Source organism: Lepidochelys kempii, chromosome 14 (assembly GCF_965140265.1).
Source record: "Lepidochelys kempii isolate rLepKem1 chromosome 14, rLepKem1.hap2, whole genome shotgun sequence".
NCBI classification, from domain to species: domain Eukaryota; kingdom Metazoa; phylum Chordata; order Testudines; family Cheloniidae; genus Lepidochelys; species Lepidochelys kempii.
The window spans coordinates 38567280-38587391 of NC_133269.1; the positions used below are offsets into that span (position 1 = coordinate 38567280).

Consider the following 20112-nt stretch of genomic DNA (forward strand, 5'->3'; position numbering starts at 1 on the left):
CTCAGTATAATGACTCAACCACTCCCAGTCTGTATTCAAGCCTAAGTTAATTGTGTCCAATTTGCAAATTAATTCCAATTCAGCAGTCTCTCGTTAGTCTGTTTTCGAAGGTTTTTTGTTGAAGGATAGTCACTTTGAGATCACAAATCGAGTGACCAGAGAGATTGAAGTGTTCTCCGACTGGTTTATGAATGTTATAGTTCTTGACATCTGATTTGTGTCCATTTATTCTTTTACGTAGAGACTGTCCAGTTTGACCAATGTACATGGCAGAGGGGCATTGCTGGCACATGACGGCATATATCACATTGGTGGATGTGCAGGTGAACGAGGCTCTGATAGTGTGGCTGATGTGATTAGGCCCTGTGATGGTGTCCCCTGAATAGTGGGCACAGTTGGCAACGGGCTTTGTTGCAAGGATAGGTTCCTGGGTTAGTGGTTCTGTTGTGTGGTGTGTGGTTGCTGGTGAGTATTTGCTTCAAGTTGGGGGGTTGTCTGTTAGCAAGGACTGGCCTGTTTCCCAAGATTTGTGAGAGTGATGGGTCGTCCTTCAGGCTAGGTTGTAGATCCTTGATGATGCGTTGGAGAGGTTTTAGTTGGGGGCTGAAGGTGACGGCTGTCTGGGGAAGACAATGGGGACTGAATGGTTGGGGCTGGGGGAGCTGGGAAGCAAGGGGAGCTGGGTGCTGGGGCTATCAATTTTTTGGGGCTCATGGGATAAGAAGAGAGGAAGAGCACAGGGGTAGAGAGGTGCTGCCTCTCATCACTCACCCCCTCTGCCCCTTTCTCCCTGCCCCCTCTGCTTTTAGACAGCACCATTATCAGAGACTGGTTTCCACAGGGCCTTTTCTTCGAAGCCTGGTTTTCCCACCTCTGCTACAGCAGCATCAGCCTCTGCGAGGGAAGCAGCATTTCCTAGTGGATAGCAAACTGGCCTGGGACTCAGGAGTCTACTGGGAATAAATGGGGAGTAATCATATCAGTCTCCGAGAGTCTGTCTAGGGCAGGAAAAGTGGTTGGGATTAGCTAGTGCGTCTCCTTTATTCCTCCACCCCTGTTCTAGTCTAGACTGACCCTGAGCAATTTATTCCAATCCCCCATTAGCAGAGTGATTGTTAGAATCACTAAGTCCCCCCCTTTGGGATGAGATTGTCTCATTCCCAGACATCCTCATATTCCTCTAGCTTATGCTGAAAAGCATTTAATTATTTTGTGCTGTTTCTCCCGTATACACCAGCATTCAATAGATTCTAAAAGAGCTGGAGCAGGGATTGTAAAATAATGTGGTGTTTTAACTTCTGTGTTGTTTGAGAGGGACTGGATGAGTCTGGGGGATTCCCTCCTGCCCCCATCAACCTCACCTGTCTTCTCTCACAGAGCAGCCTCTGCCCAAGCTGTGGAGAGTTTATCCTTTTCCCTTTCTACCCCTCCCGCTTCATGTGTGTCATTTACCACAGTGTCCTTTGCCCACCATGCTTAGGAATAAAGCTTTGATTTCTTTGATCCTCAGTCGGGCCCCTGAAAACTTGAGAAGAAAATGTCACATTCCTGAAGGGGAAATTCAAATGAACCCCAAAGCACAGTTTGAGCTTCAATCCCTATTGCTAAAGTAGCATCTGGAGTTTTTCCAGGCAAATCCAGAACATTTCTAGATAGGAAGTTTTTGGTTAGGTTCGTCTTTTTTTCCTTTTCTTTTTTTTTCCCCATTACGATGATGCTAAAACTTTTGTCAATAACACAGTCAAATTATGTGCTGGTGCTGAGTAAAGCAGGTTCAGCCTGTTCAGAAGGAAATAGGTAAATTTATTCTCCAGATTTTGAGTCTTAAGATTCTCTAGGATTTCACTTCATGAATGGGAAAGTGGTTTGTAGCCCACCCTGGTTTGTGTGGGGGGGTTCTTTTTGGTGAAGCCTGTTCTGCCACGTATTTTGATATTAAATTAACAGGATGTAACTCAGATTTATTGAGGACTTCAAAAGACAAATGATCACTTGCTAGAATAGTCCTTTCTGATTTTCTTTTCACGTTTCCCTATGTCGTGAGATTTTCTTGTCCTTTGAACAATGAAAATGATCAGCATCTATCCGCAAAAACACTAAGGTTGAGCACTCCGAGAGTCAGAGACTGAAATGGGGAAGGAAGTGACTGCCTGATCCCTGCAGAGATGTGAGATACAATCAGGATGGGGAGAGAGTGGTTGGGTGGACAGGGCCTTGACATTATCTGATTAAAATATGACCATGTAGAGCATTGTTGCTACCACTGTGATAAAATTGCAATGAATCTTACACAAAGTGTGCTGTGTAAGGTGTCAATGGAAAGGGCATGATTTGCTGAATATGACTATGCTACTTGTATGTATGTACCATTTTTGTATTTGAAGTTATGACTACTGGCTCTATACCTGTATTACAAAAATGTTTGCTCCTGGGTAACACCCACAAGGTAGTTCACCTGCACATCTTGGAGGAACTATTCAAGTTGAGTGGCCCATCAAAAGAACACTTAACTCACAATGGCAGATGCCAACCTGCGCTGAACGGACTTTATGTAATGGCCTCTTCTGTGAGTGACTAAACGAAATCAGGCATGGACATGTGACTTGCCCATGTGACTCCACACACCATCTTGTTCCTGTGGTTTGCCACAGTGAGAACAATGAGGTTCCCTTCACTTGAGAGAAGTTATAAAAGGCCCTGGAAACATCTCTGTTTTGCCTTTTTCCTGCTCAAACCTGTGGACTATGGACTTATACTAATGGGAGCATTCTAACCAAAGAACTGAGGACTTTCCAATGATTTGGAAGCAGCCAGAGACTTGACTTAAGCCAGCAGTTTATTCCATCCCTGCTACAAGCCTGAACCAAGAACTTTGCATTTATTGTATGTATTTGATTCCTTTAATCAAATTTTAAGTCTCACCTTTCTTTCTTTTTCATAAATAAGCCTCTAGATTTTAGATACTAAAGGATTGGCAGCAGCATGATTATTTGGTAAGATCTGAGTTATATATTGACCTGGGTGTTTGGCTGGTCCTTTTGGGATCAGAAGAACCTGCTGTTTAATTAAATTAATTGTAAATAACCACTCATTAAGTTCAGAGTTTTTGGTGGTGATATAAGGGCTTGAATGCCTAAGGAAACTGCTTTTTGGACGTCTTGTTAGCCAGTGTGGTGAAACAGAAGTTTATTTTTGTTGCTGGTTTGGTATATGTCATGGGAGAATAATCACCAGTTTTGTGGTGTGTCTGCCTCATTTCTCAGCAGTTTGTCCTGAATTTGGTATTTTCAGTTGTGACCCAGGGAGGCACTGTTACAGGCACAGTTTGCTCTTGTCAGCCAGACAGCTGAGGCTGAGAACTGTGAACTCACTGCACATGTCCCAGAGAGAGAGGAAGTGTCCTAGGAGTGCTGGATGAAGTGATCCTTGAACTCTAAAGGGCTACCAATGATGCCCCAAGAGGACTGAAGTGGAGAGGGCTCGGTGTTTCCCCATTACTGAGAGGAGGAGGTCAGGCAAATGCCTCTCTCATGGATTGTTAGCGCTTTTCTACCAGCTTTAACTTGTTCCTCTTTCCCTGGGGCACGTGTGTAGCTGGAGCACCAATGTGCTGGGCTGGAGCTGAAATGCACCATGCTGAGCTGGGTGTTGGATGGGGTTGGGGGGGGGGAATTTAGCTTTTATTTCTTGCTTTGAAAAGAACAAAGTAGCATTTAGTTTATCAAACTCCCAGTGTCCCTTGTCTTCAATAATGAGGGGGAGGGGAAATGGTCTTTAATGGACTCTGAGGTTGTCCGGCTGTCACCCATTGATGCAGCTGGGGAAAAGGCTGGTATTCTGGGGTGTATTAATGTGTATTAATGTGAGTGTTGTGTGTAAGTTTGCAGGAGGTCGTTGTCCTGCTCCGCTGGGCACTGGGGAGGCCTCAGCTGGAGTCCTGTGTCCAGTACTGGGCACCACACTTTAGGAAAGAGGAGGACAAATTGGATCGAGTCCTGAGGAGAGCAACAAAAATGGTAAAAGGTTGAGAAAACCCGACCTGTGGCGGAAGGTTAAAAGAAGTGGGTCTATTAGTCTTGAGAAAAGCAGACTGGCCATGGTCTGCAGACCTGCTAAGGGCTGTTATACAGAGACTGGGGATCAGTTGTGCTCCGTGGCCACTGAAGGGAGGATGAGAAGTAAAAAGTGTTAAACTGCAGCAAGGGAGATTTAGGTGCGAGATTAGGAAACTTTCTAACCATGCAGGTATTTAAGCTCTGGAATAGCTTCGAAGGGAGCTTGCGGAATCCCTGGCATTGGAGCGGGGTGGGTTATTTGTTTTTTTTTAAGCCCCTTGGAGGTGTTATTTTGCCCTCCTTGAGCTCCACAGGCTGAAGGTTCTGGCTGTGACGTTTTCTCAGGGTGCCCAGGACTGTGAATCTCCTTGTTGCCTCAAGGCAAGGGGGACGTGCTGCTGCTGAACTGGATGTCTGTTCCCTGTCACCTCCAGCCTTTTAGCTCCCCACACAAACTCCCCAGGGCTCTGCTAGTCCTTACTTTGCCTTGCAGGTTCACACTAGGCACAACCTTGTCCTCGAGCTCCTCCATCATGTCCTTCTCTAGTGTCCAGGCCCTCTCCACTAGACACTCAAATTTCCAGGTAAGCTGTCCCCAAAGGGATCATACCAGCTTGTTTCAAGATTAGATACAGGCACTAACTGTGAAATATCAGTATCACCAGGCCTTTTAACATAAAGTGTGTTGTCATATAATGAAACAGTAGAACCACGAAGGCTTTTACAACGTGTTCTTATGTATCACTCCTAATAGGTTCAAGGGTTTTTCCAGAAAACCCTGCACATTGTACATTTTTACAGTTCTTGGTATCCGCACCACAGTCAGAAAAGTTAACATTAGCATTAAGATTAAATTTATTACAAGTGTACATTCACAATCAGTTTTGTTATGCCTTTGGCTCAATACCATTGGGGTTTTGGCATTTTAGGGTTAACCTAAAAAGAAAAGGAGGACTTGTGGCACCTTAGAGACTAACCAATTTATTTGAGCATGAGCTTTCACGCTGTAGCTCACGAAAGCTCATGCTCAAATAAATTGGTTAGTCTCTAAGGTGCCAGAAGGACTCCTTTTCTTTTTGCGAATACAGACTAACACGGCTGTTACTCTGAAACCTAGGGTTAACCTGTGGCACATAAACTTTTTCCCTTTCTCCCTGTTCCCGAGGGTCAAAATTTGAACTCTTTTGTGTAAGAGAATCCATTGGCTGGCTGGGTGAATCCTCTGCTAATGGCCGTGGGCAAGTCTTTCTCCCCCCAGTCAGTCCGGGAATTTGCATCAACACAGACACTAGCTTGTTTACTAGTTTTCAGATCCCCAAGTATTACCAATCCCAAGGCTGGACTCTGTCTTAAAGAGATACTATCCATTTTCACTAGCATGTTAGATTCAAGGTTCTTTTGTCCTTCCATTACCAACCTCTGCTTCCACATGGAATCAGATGTCAAGTCCATTACGAGACTACAGGTCATATTCAAATTGTCTAGAGATGAGAGTTTACCTGCTGTCCCCTGCATCCTTGTGGATTCAGTTATAGGGCTGTTCTGCTCTGAAAAACCAGTAACCCGATCTTTCCTCACTACCTGAGTCACAGACTGCTTACTTAAAGAATCGACATGGAGACATTCATGTTCCAACAACATTGTCTCCCCAACAAGCTAAGTATATAGGGCTGTTTAAACTCCCTAACAATTTTTTTTTCATCTGAAATCTTTTCAAAGCAAGGCCAGTGGATTCATATACATTTGAAAGACTCTGGCCCTTACAGTGTGGTTCCCCTCCGCCCTGGAGAGGGACAAGCTCCTCTGGACACCAAAGTGGGCGGAGCCAGCGAATCCTGCACCCGCCCCCTAGAGGTCAAGGCGCAGGACAGGAAGTATAAAAGCCCAACCCCAGAGCTCATTACAGGAGCAGCTGCTGGAGAGGCTAGATGCTTGTAGCCTAGCTGGGAGACCCCAGCAACAGACTAGAAGGCTGGCCCGCTTGACCAGAGCCCGGAGGAGCTGCCTAGCCTGCCCCTCACCAGTTACCCACAGGAGCTGCCAAGCCTACCCCTCGCCAGTTTCCCTGAAGATCCCATGGTGCTGGACCCCCCCGGAGGACACCATCCAGAACCAGGTACCTCTGGAGGGGGAGTTCAGAAGTAGCCCATGGGCAGCCGACCCCAGTCTGGCTGCAGCACTGCCAAAGCCTATGTCAATGTGTTGAAGCCAGGACCCCTCCCTGACTCACTCAGCAGCTGGCCTTCTGCCGCTGCTAGGGCCCCGGGCTGGGACGCAGTGGAGTGGGTGGGCCTGCGTCCCCCCTGCCACCCAGCTTGTGGGTGGCAGTCTCCCCCTCTCCCAGGCCCCACTGAGCCAAGAGCTTATTGTTTACCTGCCTTTGCTCAGCCTATGCCTGAGGTCCTGAGCCATTGACTCTTTGCTGCCCTGCTCAGACCCGGGGCCTGCTAATTATATAACTGTTTGCTCACCCCCTGCCTGAGGACCTGAGCCCGTGACTCACTATTGCCCGCTGACCACGGGCCATGCGTGAATAACTGTCTGTGTTTGCCTCTACTGCTGCCATGGCGAGAGACTCCCGCGGCCAGGCTAATTCCCTGTCACAACTGGAAGGAAGTACCGAGGCGGTGTGGTCCCCCGCCTTCCCGGAGACGGATGGGCCCTGGCCAAACCCCTCCACACGTGGTGGAGAATGTGGGCAGTGATCCCCCAATCCTGGTGAGAAGGGATTGGAGGAGGAACGTGCCCAGGATGACCACGGATATGGACAAGCTCATTAAGTTCCTGGCCGTGAGCCAGCAGCAGGCAGCCCATCTCCAGCAGCTGGTGCAGCAGTTAGGGGTGCAGCAGCAACAGCTGATTTTGGAGCTGCGGTGCCAGAACCGGGACCACCAGCAGCAATGCCTGCAGCAGCTGGTGACTCCGCTCCCCCATCCTGCGGAACCCCAGCCGGGAGATGCCGCTGGGACGTCCAGCATAGCCCCGCCGATCTGGGTGACCGAGATGGGCCCCAACGATGACCCCGAGGCCTTCCTTGTGACCTTTGAGAGGGTGGCGTGAGTTGCGGGGTGGGTCTGAGACCAATGGGCCACCCTCCTGGCTCTGTGTCTGACCAGGACTGCCCAAACTGTGTAATGCGGGCTATCGACAGAGAAGGCACGGGCCTACACTCGGGTAAAGGCAGCAATTCTGGATGCCTTGGACATCAGCCCAGAAACCTTCTGGCAGCAGTTCCGGAGTCTGACCTACCCTACAGGTGCCTGACCTCAGTTGGTGGCCCTGGAGCTTAGGGAGGTGTTGGATGGGGCAGGGGTGTGGACAGGGGTTGGGGCAGTCAGGGGACAGGGAGCAGGGGGGTTGGATGGGGCGGGAGGTCCCAGGAAGGGGTGGTCAGGGGACAAGGAGCAGGGGGGATGGTTGGATGTGTCAGGAATTCTGAGGGGGGCAGTTAGAGGGCAGGGGGCCAGGCTGTTTGGGGAGGCACAGCCTTCCCTACCTGGCCCTCCATACAGTTTTAGAACCCCGATGTGGCCCTCAGGCCAAAAAGTTTGCCCACCTCCTGACCCAGATTGTCCCTGGGGAGCTCCACTTTCTGCCTTGCACACATCCCTGTAAGAATCCGGACAGCCTGGAGAAGAAAGACCTTTCCTTGAATCCATACTAATGGCTTCCTCTTAGAGAAAACAGGCTGACAGGGTCACTAGCCATGTGGGCTTTTCCTCTCATGGCAGAGAGTGAGGAACGCATTTTGAGACTTTGACCTCCGAGTCTCACGCACAACGCCCACTTGCTTTGAAATTAGCTCTTGTCTGTTAATGTTCCTCATTTTCATTCCACAAGGCTTCTTCCTCGTTTGATGGGTTATTTCATTACAGGGGTATGCACAATGCAAATGTTTGCTACTACATTATAACAAGGTATAGTTAAGTGAAAAAATGCAAGTAACATCCTATTGGTTGTCATGAAGTTTAAACACCAACTACACACGTATACATTTAACAGTCACTTTGATCTATCCTATCCTAATACACAAGTGAATTGGTCTAGGGCTCTGGCACCTGCTCTGCCAGTGTCAGACAGTTTACACCAGGAAACCTGGTGCAGGGATATAGAGATGCTCTGGCTAATCCCAACCACGTTTCCGACCACAGAGAGAACCTCAGAGAATGAGGCTACATAGGCAGGGGTGAGATCTCCACGTGTCCCACAAAAGGCCCTGTGGGAATCGGCCCCTCTCAGTGGTGCTGTCTGAATGCAGCGGGGGCAGGGAGAAGGGGCAGAGGGGGTGAGTGAGGAGAGGCAGCACCTCTCTACCCCTGTGCTCTCCCTCTCCTCTTATCCCATGATCCCCAAACACTCGATAGCCCCAGCACCCAGCTCCCCCAGCCCCAGCCATTCAACACCCAGTTTCCTCCCCCTAACCCATCGGCCTGGTCCCTCAATATTTGATCCCCCAGAGCCCAGCACCCTGGGGGATTCAGGGAGGGGAGGAGTTATCAGCCCCCAGGGACACTCCCCCTGCAGGGAACAGCTCCAGGTAAGTGGGGGAGCCCAGCCCAGGGGCTGGTGGAAGATGGGGGGTGGGGACAGATGTGTAGAGTGAAGGCGGGGCCTACCCCAAGTGTCCTTCTCCTCCTCTCCATGGCAGGGGGGTCCCAGCTGGAAGAGGAAGGGAGAGGGGGGAATTTCAGCCAGACAAGAGGGACCAGTTGGAGGAGTTTCTCTCTCTCTCTCTCTCTCTCTCCCTTTCCCCGCCTGTGGCCCATCAGCTCAGTAGACAGGGCTGTAGCAGGGCGGAGGGGCTGATGGGGGCTTCTCCTCTGCCTGGGGTTTGCTTAGACCAGGCAGAGCCAGATGTTCACTGACCGGCTGCTGCTGGATCCTCACCCCAGCGATGGGCAGGTGGATCCTTGGGAGCCAAATGCCCTTGAAATGCGTTTTTTCACCATGGCCAGCCCTTGTCAGGGCCCTGAGAGAATTTCCCTGCTGTGTGGAGGAGTCTCTGATGTCCAACATGGTGTTAGCACCACTTGGAGCATTTTCCACACTGAGAACATCTCAGAGGTTTCTTCGCTGTGCGGATTTGCTGATGCTGATATTCCAGGAGCACCAAATGAACCTTCCCCGACGTTCAAGGTGTCTCTGCTGTGCAGGTCACTGAAGTGTGAAGTAAAATTGAATCTTTTCCTGCAGACAAGCTATTTCTAGGGTCTCTCTCCCTTGCAGATTTCTGATGTTTGGTGAGCTCTGAGCTCTTACTGAAGCTTTTCCCACAGTCAAGGCACTTATAAGGTCTCTCCCTCGTGTGGATTCTCCCATGTAGAGTAAGGTGTGAGCGCCGAGTGAAAGTTTTCCCACAGTCCAGGCATTTATGGGGTTTCTCCCCTGTGTGGGTTTTCTGATGTGTATTAAGGGTTGATTTCAAACTGAAACTTTTCCCACACTCAACGCATTTATAGGGTCTTTCTCCTGTGTGGACTCTCCCATGTTTAGTAAGGGATGAACTTTCCATAAAACTTTTCCCACATTCGAGGCATTTATAGGGCCTTTCTCCCGTGTGAATTCTCCTATGGTTAGTAAGCGCTGAGTTTGTGATAAAATCTTTCCCACAGTTGAGGCATTTATAGGGCCTTTCTCCAGTGTGGATTTTCCCATGTTTAGTAAGGTATGAACTTTCCATAAAACTTTTCCCACACTCGAGGCATTTGTACGGTCTTTCTCCTGTGTGAATTCGCCCATGTTTCATAAGGGATGAACTTTCCATAAAACTTTTCCCACACTCAAGGCATTTATAAGGTCTGTTTCCTGTATGGATTCTCCTATGTTTAATAAAATACGAGGTCTGACCGAAAGTTTTCCCACAGTCCAAACATTTATGCAGTTTCTCTCCCATATGGGTTCTCTCATGTCTAACAAGGTGTGATGCAGTAATAAAAACTTTCTCGCACTGAAGGCATTTATGGCGTCTCTCTCTTGTCTTCAGACATGGATGTCTAATAAAGTTTGAGTGCTGAATGAAACTTTTCCCACACTTAAGGCATTTATATGGTCTCTCCGCCATATGGATTTTCCTATGATTAGTAAGATGTGAGTGCTGACTGAAGCTTTTCCCGCAGTCCAAACATTTATGGGGTCTCTCTCCTGTGTGGGTTTTCTGATGTGTATTAAGGGTTGATTTCAAACTGAAACTTTTCCCACACTCGAGGCATTTATAGGGTCTCTCTCCCGTGTGGATTCGCCCATGTAGAGTAAGGTGTGAGCGCCGACTGAAAGTTTTCCCACAGTCCAGGCATTTATGGGGTTTCTCTCCTGTGTGGGTTTTTTGATGTGTATTAAGGGTTGATTTCACACTGAAACTTTTCCCACACTCGAGGCATTTATAGGGTCTCTCTCCCGTGTGGATTCGCCCATGTAGAGTAAGGTGTGAGCGCCGACTGAAAGTTTTCCCACAGTCCAGGCATTTATAGGGTTTCTCTCCTGTGTGGGTTTTCTGATGTGTATTAAGAGTAGATTTGAAACTGAAAGTTTTCCCACAGTCCAGGCATTTATGGGGTTTCTCTCCTGTGTGGGTTTTCTGATGTGTATAAAGGGTTGATTTCAAACGGAAACTTTTCCCACACTCAAAGCATTTATAGGGTCTCTCTCCTGTGTGCAGTCTCTGGTGTATAATAAGACATGGCTTCTCACTGAAGCTTTTCCCACAGTCTACGCATTTATAGGGCTTCTCTCCTGTGTGGGTTCTCCCATGGCTAATAAGGTTTGCACTGAAACGGAATCTTTTCCCACACTCAAGGCATTTGTAGGGTTTCTCTTCACTGTGACTTGTCTGCTGGATTGTGGTTTCCTTAGGATCCTTGCATCCTCTGCCACGTTCAATAGATTCACCTAGTTTGTTCCTAAGATAATTTCCCAGCTGCATCTCTGATCTGTGTTGATCTCCCCAGGCTTCTCCTTGTTCCAAGCACTGGAAAAAATTCTTCTCAGCTCTTCTCAAAAATATCCACTGCGGTTCCACTTTCCGAGGACCTTCCTGCTGCTGATTCTCCTCCTTGTTCTCACTCACTGTCCTATCACCTGCTGGGAGAGAGAGAACCCAGACAGGAGTCACTGCCTGTGCCTGGAGAAAGGACAGAAAGGGGAATAGCAGAGAGGGAAAACACAACACAGTGACTGTTGGGGAGCTGGAGACACTGGATTCTGCCTCCATATCCCACCCAAACACACCCAGGGAAGTAAAGTCAGGGAGGAAATTCCCAACAGCTAACAGGATGGGTGGGAAGCTGTGACTGATATTTACCTTCAAAATATGACATGGGCTGACTGCAGCCCTGACCTGGGTGAGATGGGGCAGAACTGGGGGCTTTTGCTCATGGCACATTTCGGGAGTTCCAGCTTTTTCCTTCTCTCACCAGATGTTTCTGTCTCAGTTTCCCTGACTCCTCACCTGTGCGGGCCCCTCTCAGGCTCTCTCCTTCCTTAGTGGCCTGGAGATCCGGGACCCACGGCTCTTCCCCTCGTTCCAGCCGGGCGATCAGGTCCGGTTTGGGACTGGAGAATCCTGCGCAGGGGGTGAAATCAGGCAAGGTCAGGGAGCATGGAGCATTGGTAAAGTATTTGTCACAAGGAACATTCCCTGAGTTTACCTGATCCTACATGGGACTGTGGTAACTCAGACCCTTTGGGAGCAGCAGAGATCTGGTGTGTGTGTGGGGGGTGTTGTTATATTCTCACTAGGAGGTCTCAGGCATGGGCAGCGGATATCAGAGGCAGGGGGAGGCTGAGCCTCCCCAAACAGCCAGGTGTGGCCCCGCCCACATTCCACCCCCAGTCCCCCTCCTGCTTCCTGCTCTGCAGGCGGCCGGCTCTTCCGTTGCTGCCCAGCCTCCCGGCGCTCCGGGGCTGGGAAGGATGGGGCTGCGCTGCCCGGCAACCTGGCACTCCGGGGGGCCTGGGGCCATGCTGCCCAGCAACCATATTTCCCTCTAAGGTGCATGCCTGCAGAGCCATAGATGAGATAATGAAGGGCCACACAACTAATTAGTGGAGCCGTGCAGGTGTGACTCCGCTAATTAGGTGCCTCCTGGACCCTGGAGAGAGGATGTGGAAGGTGAGGGAAATAGGGGGTAGGTGGGGGGAAATAGTTTCTACACTCCCACCCACTCCCTAAGTTTGGAGTGTCTCAGGACTCCCACCCCCAGCTGGGCTGCATGCGGCAGCCAGGCAGAGCCGCGACTTTCCCCAGTGGCCGCCTCTCTGCAGCTCCAGCTGGGCTGCGGCGGCAGGGAGAGAGTCTGATTCTCAGTCTCTCCCAGCCCTAGCTGGACTGTAGGGGTGGGGAGAGACTTCTGTTGGAGAAAAAACACTGTTACTGCTTCCTGGAGTTAGTTTTTTGAAAAGAATCCAAATAAATCATCTCTTCTCCTCTGCAAAACGGTCATTAAAAGTCACATTTAATAACGTTTTTTGTAATCACAAAAGTGACAATGTATTCGTTCTGCCTAGCTTTTGCACTGGATGCCGTTCCAGAATTACTTAACTGGTACATAGGTTAATTAATGCTACTTCCACCAGCTGCTTAAAACGTTTGGACTTCACTTTGCTTGGAACATGTATTGCAGCTTTAAAGTTTGATTTGCAGTATCACTCTTGTATTTTCTATCCTGTCATGTCCCAGTCCCAGCTCCAGGGTTGCAGTGGCCTGGAGAGATGCCTCATCCTAATGGAAAGCACTTGGATTCCAGACAAGTGATTTCCATTAAGCTTTCACATTTGTTTGGGGAGAGGATTGGAAACCATTAAGGCCAGATCTTTGCTATCTGGTCTAGTTCTGGCCTTTGACTCATAAGTAGTAAGCACTAGGGCAGTGATCTCCAACCTTGTTACTCCCAAGATCACTTTTTGAATTTAAGGGCAACCCAGGATCTGCCCTGCCCTTTCCCCAAAGCCCTGTCCCACTCACTCCATTCCCCCTGCCTCGTCACTCGCTCTCCCCCACCCTCGCTCACTTTCACCAGGCTGAGGTAGGAGTTGGGGTTTGGGAGGGGGTGTGGGCTCTGGGCTGGAGACGAGGGGTTTGCAGTGTGGGAAGGGGCTCTGGGCTGAGTCTGGGGTTGGAGTGCAGGAGGGGGCTCTGGGTTGGGGCAGTGTTGGGGTGCAGGCTCTGGGAGGAAGCTCTGGGTTGGGGAAGTGTTGGGGTGCAGGAGGGGGTACAGGGTACTGGCTCTGGGAGGGGGGTCAGGGCTGGGGCAGAGTGTTGGAGTGTAAGAGGGGGTGGGGGTGCTGGCTCTGGGAAGGCGGTCATGGCTGGGGCTGAGGTGCAGGAGGGTCTTCGGGTACAGGCTCCAGGAGGGGGCTGAGAGCTGGTTTGGGATGCTGGCTCTGGGAGGGGGATCAAGGCTGGGCTTTGGGGTGCAGGAAGGGGTTTGGGGTGCTGGCTCAGGGAACGGACTCAGTGCTGGAGTTTGGGGTACGGCCTGCCGCTGGGCAGCACTTACTGCTAAGGCAGGCTCCCTGCCTACCCCAGCCCCACACCGCTCCTGGAAGGGGCCAACGTGCCCTATGGCCCCTGGGAGGGGGCGGGCAGAACGTTGCTCGGCACGCTGCCCCTCTCTGCAAGCACCGCCCCCGCAGCTCCCATTGGCCACAGCCCCATCCCCAGCGCCGAGCCACTGGCCCACCCAAGAGTCAGGCCGGCCCCAGAACCAGGCTGGTCCGCTGGCTCCCTCAAGCAGCAGGCCAGCCACAGTGCCGGGCGCTGGCCAGCAGCACCAGGACAAGCCACCTCACTCCCTATCCCCCTGAGCAACAGGTGGGCAGCGGGCGGTGCGTGGCCCTTCCACCCATCCCAGAGGACACGGCAGGCGGAATGGTGGCCTGGCGTGCAGGAGTGCTGGGGTGGCACCCCAGTGCTGAGCGGCCGAAGCAGGCTCCCTAGAGAGTAGCCTGCCTGGGTGGGGCCTAGTAGCTGCACTGCAGGTAGGAGGATGCAAAGAGTGGGCAAGGCCACCCATGGCTATTTAGGTAGGCACAGCCTTCCCTTGCCTACATTACACAGTGCCCATGATGCCAGGGGTTCTCAACCTTTTTCTCTCTGAGCCTCCCCCCTCTGCACCCCAACATGCTATAAAAACTCCTCAGCCCACCTCTGCCAAACCAACTGTTTTTCTGCATATAAAAGCCAGGGCCTGCATTAGGGGATAGGGAACAGGGCAATTACGTGGGGTCCCACGGAACATGGGGCCCCGCAAAGCTAAGTTGCCCAGGCTTTAGCTTCAGCCCTGGGCTTCTGTCCCATGCAGTAGGGCTTCCACTTTCTCCCCTGGGCACCAGCAAATCTAATGCTGCCCCTGCTTGGCGGCCCCCCTGAAACCTGCTCATGGCTCCCCAGGGCACCCTGGGCCTCTGGTTTAGAACCACTTCACTTTGCAAGCCATTCCTTCCTAAGCCATCCGGGCAGTCAGCTATGCAGACCCCACAGCTTCTAATAAGCAAAGGCACAGGAATCCCTTACCCAGGGAGGTCACCGTCTCGTAATTCTCTTCCATGACATCCCTGTAGAGGGCTCTCTGAGCGGGGTCCAGCAGAGCCCCCTGCCCCTGGGTGAAATACACAGCCACCTCCTCGAAGGTCACCGGCATCTGGAACAACAAGAATCCCCCACTCAGCACCTTCTGCCCCAGCCACGATTCCCCTATTCATCAGGGAGGAGGCCTAGAGAAGCAGAATTCCACCCCCACCCTGCTCAGAGCAGCCAGGAGGCTTCAGGGGGTGGGAGAAGGTGAGAGCTCCTTGTCGCCCCCAGCACACGGAGCAGGGCAGGGTCTTCTCATTTCCCACCCGCCTGCCAGGCACAGGCTGATACGGAAAGCAGAGCTCTGAGCCGGGGACAGGGACATGAATCCCGACAGCTTCCCTTCGTACTTCACAGCAGCCTCTGGCCAGTGGGGTCAGGCTCCAGCACTGGGAGTCTGGTCAGTTTTCCCAGCCCTGCCCAGGGGGGTGTTTCCTGGTTCAGAAATGCGGGATTGTTTCCCCTCCCCCGCACCCATCAATGGGCCTGTTCAGAAAATCAGGCCCAGGTTGATCACGTTCCAGCAGGTTTATCACACCCTGTCCCCTCCCTGTGTCTTTTCTGCCCCTCTCCCTCTACAACAACCCCCCTGAAGCTACCTGAAAATCCCCTACCTGAGCTGGCTCCATCACAGCCATTTCCCGTCCCTGTCCCCTGGAAGATGGGACCATCTGGAGAGAAACTTGGACGTGATTCCTCAGCCTGCCAGGGTGAGATGAGCAATTCGGGAGGGGGGGGTCAGAAGGGGCTTGAGTCCATGTCACACCCCGATTACCCCCAGGCTCTCTCCCTGCAGACAGACTGCCACGCTGGGAAGAAACCTAGTTAGTTTATTACCACCCAGGCCAGGCCCCTCTCAGCAGAACTAAACTCACTGGGGCACTTTTAAACTCTCCCTGTAACAGTGTCTGAGCGCAATGCTGGAAAAAGAGCAGAATCAAAGGCGCCTCTTAGGGGGATTCCCCGTGACACTGTTCCCAAAGGCAGCATGTCCCCCCACTCTCCGACCAGCCCAGTGATTCAAGAGAAATGAACTGGCTTTTCCTCTCTCTGCTCCTCACCACGTTCCCAGGAGTATCACTCTGCCCAGGGGTGAAGCAGGGAATGGATCTGTGCAGGTTTGGGAGCTGGGAACCTCCCTCCCCAATTCCTGCTCCTGCTGCCCCTTTCAGTCCCTCCACTCTCCCTTTCTGTCCCCTTCCCACTGCCTGGGAGAACTGGTGACTGCCCCCATTTACATGGGTGTTTGCTCTCCGGTAGACAGATCTGCTCCTGGGACAACTAACTGGGGTTTGAACCTCGCTGTGTCACTGAGGGCAGCAGTTCTGGGACCCGCAGACACATGGGGAGCTCCCCCCGCAACCCCCACATACCCCACTCCTATCCAGTACAAAACTCACCAGCAGGTTCCTGAAAGGGGCCCTTTGTGCAGACTCACATTCCTGCCCAGGCCCAGCCCTTACCCCCAGGTCTCTCTCCTCACCTGCCAGCTCTGGCTCAGGGGCTGGTGTCAGCAGAGCCTGGGGCTGCCCCAGGAGCTGGTTCCAGCTACCGCTGAAAGTGCCCACCTGGACTGGGCACAGAGGGGCTTTAATGAAGGTCTCTCCCAGGCCCTGACTCTGCTGCTCAGTCTGGGCTCCCAGCTCAAAATGGAGGCGGCAGCAGCTTCTGACCCAGGGAGCTCAACTCCAGGGCTGTAATTACATGAGCAGGGAGAGACTCACACACCCCGGCCTCCTCCTCTCCCTTAGCAATAGCCGGAGCCCTTTGGTGGCAGCAACTAACAACTGAGCCTCCCTGCCCTGCCCCTGCAGCCCCCAGGACCAGGCAGGCAGAGGCTGATCCCACTGGCCCATCCGCACTCGCCCTCTGCCAGCGTCAGCAGTGACTCCGGTCTCACACCGGTGTGGCCGAGATCTGAATCCGGCCCGGAAATCAGACCAGGGCCCTGGGCAGCCCCAAACACTCAGGAAACAGACTCCAAAATCAGGAGTCGGTCTTTTTTTATTTTTAATCTAATAATAAGCGCGGGGGGTGGGGGGTTGCACAGAAGGAAGGGGGATGGCTGTGCAGATTTGCCTTGTAGCTTCTGTGCTCTGAGGGGTTGTTCGCCAGCCAACGCACCCCCATGCTTTTTTGACCATTTCTAGGAGAAAAAAAAATCCGCACTAGCAGCTGGGAGGGGAATCCCCCTCGCCCCCCACACCCCATGGCGCGGGGGAGCTGCCTGGTATCCCTGGCTCTCCCTTCCCCAGCCAGTCTGCTCTTGCTCTCACCGTCTCCTCCCTCGTAGTGCTGCTCCCCCCCCCCATCTTCCCTTTATTCCAGCCTCGTTCCCCTCCGCCCCATAATTCTCCCCTTGCCCCCTAACTCCCCTGCAGCGCCCTGTCCTCCCTTCAGCCACCCCTCCCCAATCCTGCTCCCTATCCCCATCCTCCCGGCCCCTCACACATCCCTGTTACCCCCGCCTGCCCCCCCCCTTTAGCCTCCTTCCCCTGCAGCCCGGGGGTGACGCGGTGGGGGGGGCGGGTCTCTCTTACCTTCCCTCCGAGCGGGGCCCCCCGGGGCAGGGGCCGGGCCGGGAAGGGGCCCTGGCCGGGCTGGGGGCTCTGCCCTGGGAGAGGCTCCCGGGGAGCAGCGGGCAGGGCCCGGCTGGAGGTTCCCCTCTCCCGGCTGCAGCCCGGGCTCCGGGCTCCCAGCACCAGCCGCCGGGGCGCGGGGATCTCGCCGGGAGCCAGAGTCCCCGCAGCGGCTGCGAGTCACTTCCTGCGGCCGGGCTGAGCCCCGCGATCGCTCCCAGACGCATCCCAGCTGCTCCTGGGTCCTAGCGATAATCCCGTCGCATGCAGCCGCCATGCCGCAGACCCTGCCTCCTGGGGCCCCACTTACCCTGGGCACAGTTGGGGGCATCGTGCAGAAAAGCCACAGGATCAATGGGAGGACAGAAAGGAGACTTCCCTCATCCTGGGGAGTGGGGGAAAAGGGGGCCTTCTATGGAGACCGGGAATTGTTCTAGAGAGTCCCCAATATCAGGAGGACAGAGGTGATGTGGGGTGCCTCCTGGGCACCCCACCTCTCCTGGGCACAGGCAGTTTCTCCCAGAGCTCTGTAGACGTCCTGCAAAGAAACCACAGGATCAAAGGGGGGACAGAAAGGAGACGTGCAGATCCTGGGGAGGGGGGAGAAGTGGGGTTTCTAGGGAGACTCAGGGTTGTTCCAGAGGATCCAGGGATGACGGGGAGCCTGGAATACTCTGTGTATGATTCGCTCTGGTAACAGACTGGCACAGGGAGCAGTTGGTCACAGCTGGTCTCTTGTCGCCACACCCCACTCATAGGCTACCAGCCCTGGGCCTGAGCTCCCAGCTCTGCTCCCCTTGCTTGGGTCATGGAACTGTCAGAGCTTTACCACTGGGTTCCTCTGGTTATCTGTGGTCCAGATAGAGCCCGGGGTAGGTTAAGCAAAACCCCTCATATCCACCCTCTAATACACTCTTCTCTTTGCCCTTGCAAGAGATACTAATGTAGGTACACTCCAACCTCACAAGAAGCACAGTGGGGACACACAACGGCAGTTTAATTCTAATGCTTTCATAAAAGTAGCATAACTTGTTGCACAGAAACTTGCCACTGAAGGCATACCCTTGACTATCTAATCCTTCTTCCTCAGCCTCCAGAGAAAGAGACTATCTTCTATGCACCTGAGCAGCCCTTTATATATGGCTCTCACTGGCTCTGATTGGCTGCTGCAACAAGCCTCCCCTTGATTGGCTCTCTCAATAAGCCTTTTCCTGGCTGGGTTCTGCACAGCCTCTCCAAGGCTGCTTTAACCCTTCTGTTAACCCACCGCAGGAAGCGGTGCAGGTTGCTGCATCTAATCAATTCAAAAATTTCAGGGAATGTCTTAGGCAGCCATATGGAGATGGTGGATGATGTGGGTGAAAACTGGAAAATTATAAGGGGAAATAGGGGACCCGTGGGTAGATGCATCTGCTTCAACCAGGTCTGCACGTGTTTATAGAGCAAAGAGCCAGCTGATGGCAGCCACTAAGGCCTGGCTCAACAAATGGACTTTGGTGATGCAAAGGCCAAATTTGAGAAGTCTAGAAAATCACTGGAACAACAGTAGGATTCACAAAGCCTGAGTTGATCACCTAGTGCTCCCTGTACAATCATAGAATCATAGAATATCAGAGTTAGAAGGTACCTCAGGAGGTCATCTAGACCAACCCCCTGCTCAGAACAGGACCAATCCCCAACCAAATCATCCCAGCCGGGGCTTTGTCAAGCCTGACCCTAAAAACATCTAAGGAAGGAGATTCCACCACCTCCCTAGGTAACGCATTCCAGTGCTTTACCACCCTCCTAGTGAAAAAGTTTTTCCTAATATCCAACCTAAACCTCCCCCACTGCAACTTGAGACCATTACTCCTTGTTCTGTCATCTGCTACCACTCAGAACAGTCTAGATCCATCCTCTTTGGAACCCCCTTTCAGGTAGTTGAAAGCAGCTATCAAATCCCCCCTCACTCTTCTCTTCTGCAGACTAAACAATCCCAGTTCCTTCAGCCTTGCCTCATAAGTCATGTGCTCCAGACCCCTGATCATTTTTGTTGCCCTCCGCTGGAAGCTTTCCAATTTTTCCACATCCTTCTTGTAGTGTGGGGCCCAAAACTGAACACAGTACTCCAGATGAGGCCTCACCAATGTCGAATAGAGGGGAACGATCACGTCCCTCGATCTGCTAGCAATGCCCCTACTTACACAGCCCAGAATGTCGTTAGCCTTCTTGGCAACAAGGGCACACTGTTGACTCATATCCAGCTTCTCGTCCACTGTAACCCCTAGGTCCTTTTCTGCAGAACTGCTGCCGAGCCATTTGGTCCCTAGTCTGTAGCGGTGCATGGGATTCTTCCGTCCTAAGTGAAGGACTCTATACTTATCCTTGTTGAACCTCATTGGGGGTGGGTTAATTAGCTCTCCTGCTGGCTTAGAGCAGGTACACAAGAGCAGCATTTCTCAAATGTGGCCACCATGGCCACATGCGGTGACCAGGGGCTTTTCTTGGGGACACAGCCTCCTGGGTGGTAATTTGTGGGGGGAGGGGGCAAAGCCTTCTGGACCCACAAATGCTGGAGGAGCAGGAAGCCAGTTGTGAGTTCCCCATCTTGTTGGGGGCCGTGGGGCTTGGGTTTCTGGCTTCAGCCCTGCAGTGGTGAGTGGCAGGCTCCAGCTATGGGGCTTCAGGGTCCAGCTCCGGCCCTGGGCTCAACCCCCTCTCCCCATCTCTCCTGCCCCCCACTGTCTCCTCCGGCCCTGGGTTCTGGCCATGCAGCAACAGGCTCCAGACCTCAGCTGCAGGGCTTTGGGTCCCGGGCTCACCATCACCTCCACCACTGTTGGTCCCCGCTGACACCCTACTCACTTCCCATCCTGGGCTTAATTTGTCCCCCAGCTTGCTGAGTCTGAGTAAGTCTGATGTGAAAAGT

General features: G+C 52.5%; 1 protein-coding gene across 5 annotated transcripts; it reads right to left on the reverse strand.

Moving 5' to 3' along the window:
* Positions 1-8007: 8007 nt before the first annotated feature.
* LOC140898034 (uncharacterized) lies at positions 8008-17407 on the reverse strand. 5 transcript variants are annotated; one of them, XM_073311432.1, is made up of 6 exons: positions 17166-17248; positions 16109-16771; positions 15240-15327; positions 14566-14692; positions 11500-11613; positions 8008-11132 (listed from the first exon to the last, which is right to left on the reverse strand). In XM_073311432.1, exons 3-6 carry the CDS (start codon positions 15294-15296, stop codon positions 9187-9189), a joined length of 2244 nt encoding a protein of 747 aa, XP_073167533.1. In that variant the 5' UTR covers positions 15297-15327; positions 16109-16771; positions 17166-17248; the 3' UTR covers positions 8008-9186. The 5 variants fall into 5 exon arrangements, with proteins under 5 accessions (XP_073167533.1, XP_073167534.1, XP_073167537.1 ...); XM_073311433.1 differs by having other exon boundaries at positions 8008-11129; positions 16026-16771; XM_073311436.1 differs by lacking the exon at positions 16109-16771 and having other exon boundaries at positions 17166-17407.
* Between the last annotated feature and the right edge of the window lie 2705 nt (positions 17408-20112).

Coding starts and splice junctions, on each gene's coding strand:
- LOC140898034 (XM_073311436.1), bottom strand. CDS start 15,296: ATGGTCCCATCTTCCAGGGGACAGGGACGGGAAATGGCTGTGATGGAG. Junction 14,693..15,239: donor CTGTGATGGAGCCAGCTCAG/GTAGGGGATTTT, acceptor TTGTTGTTCCAG/ATGCCGGTGACCTTCGAGGA. Junction 11,133..11,499: donor CCTGAGAGGGGCCCGCACAG/GTGAGGAGTCAG, acceptor TCTCTCTCCCAG/CAGGTGATAGGACAGTGAGT.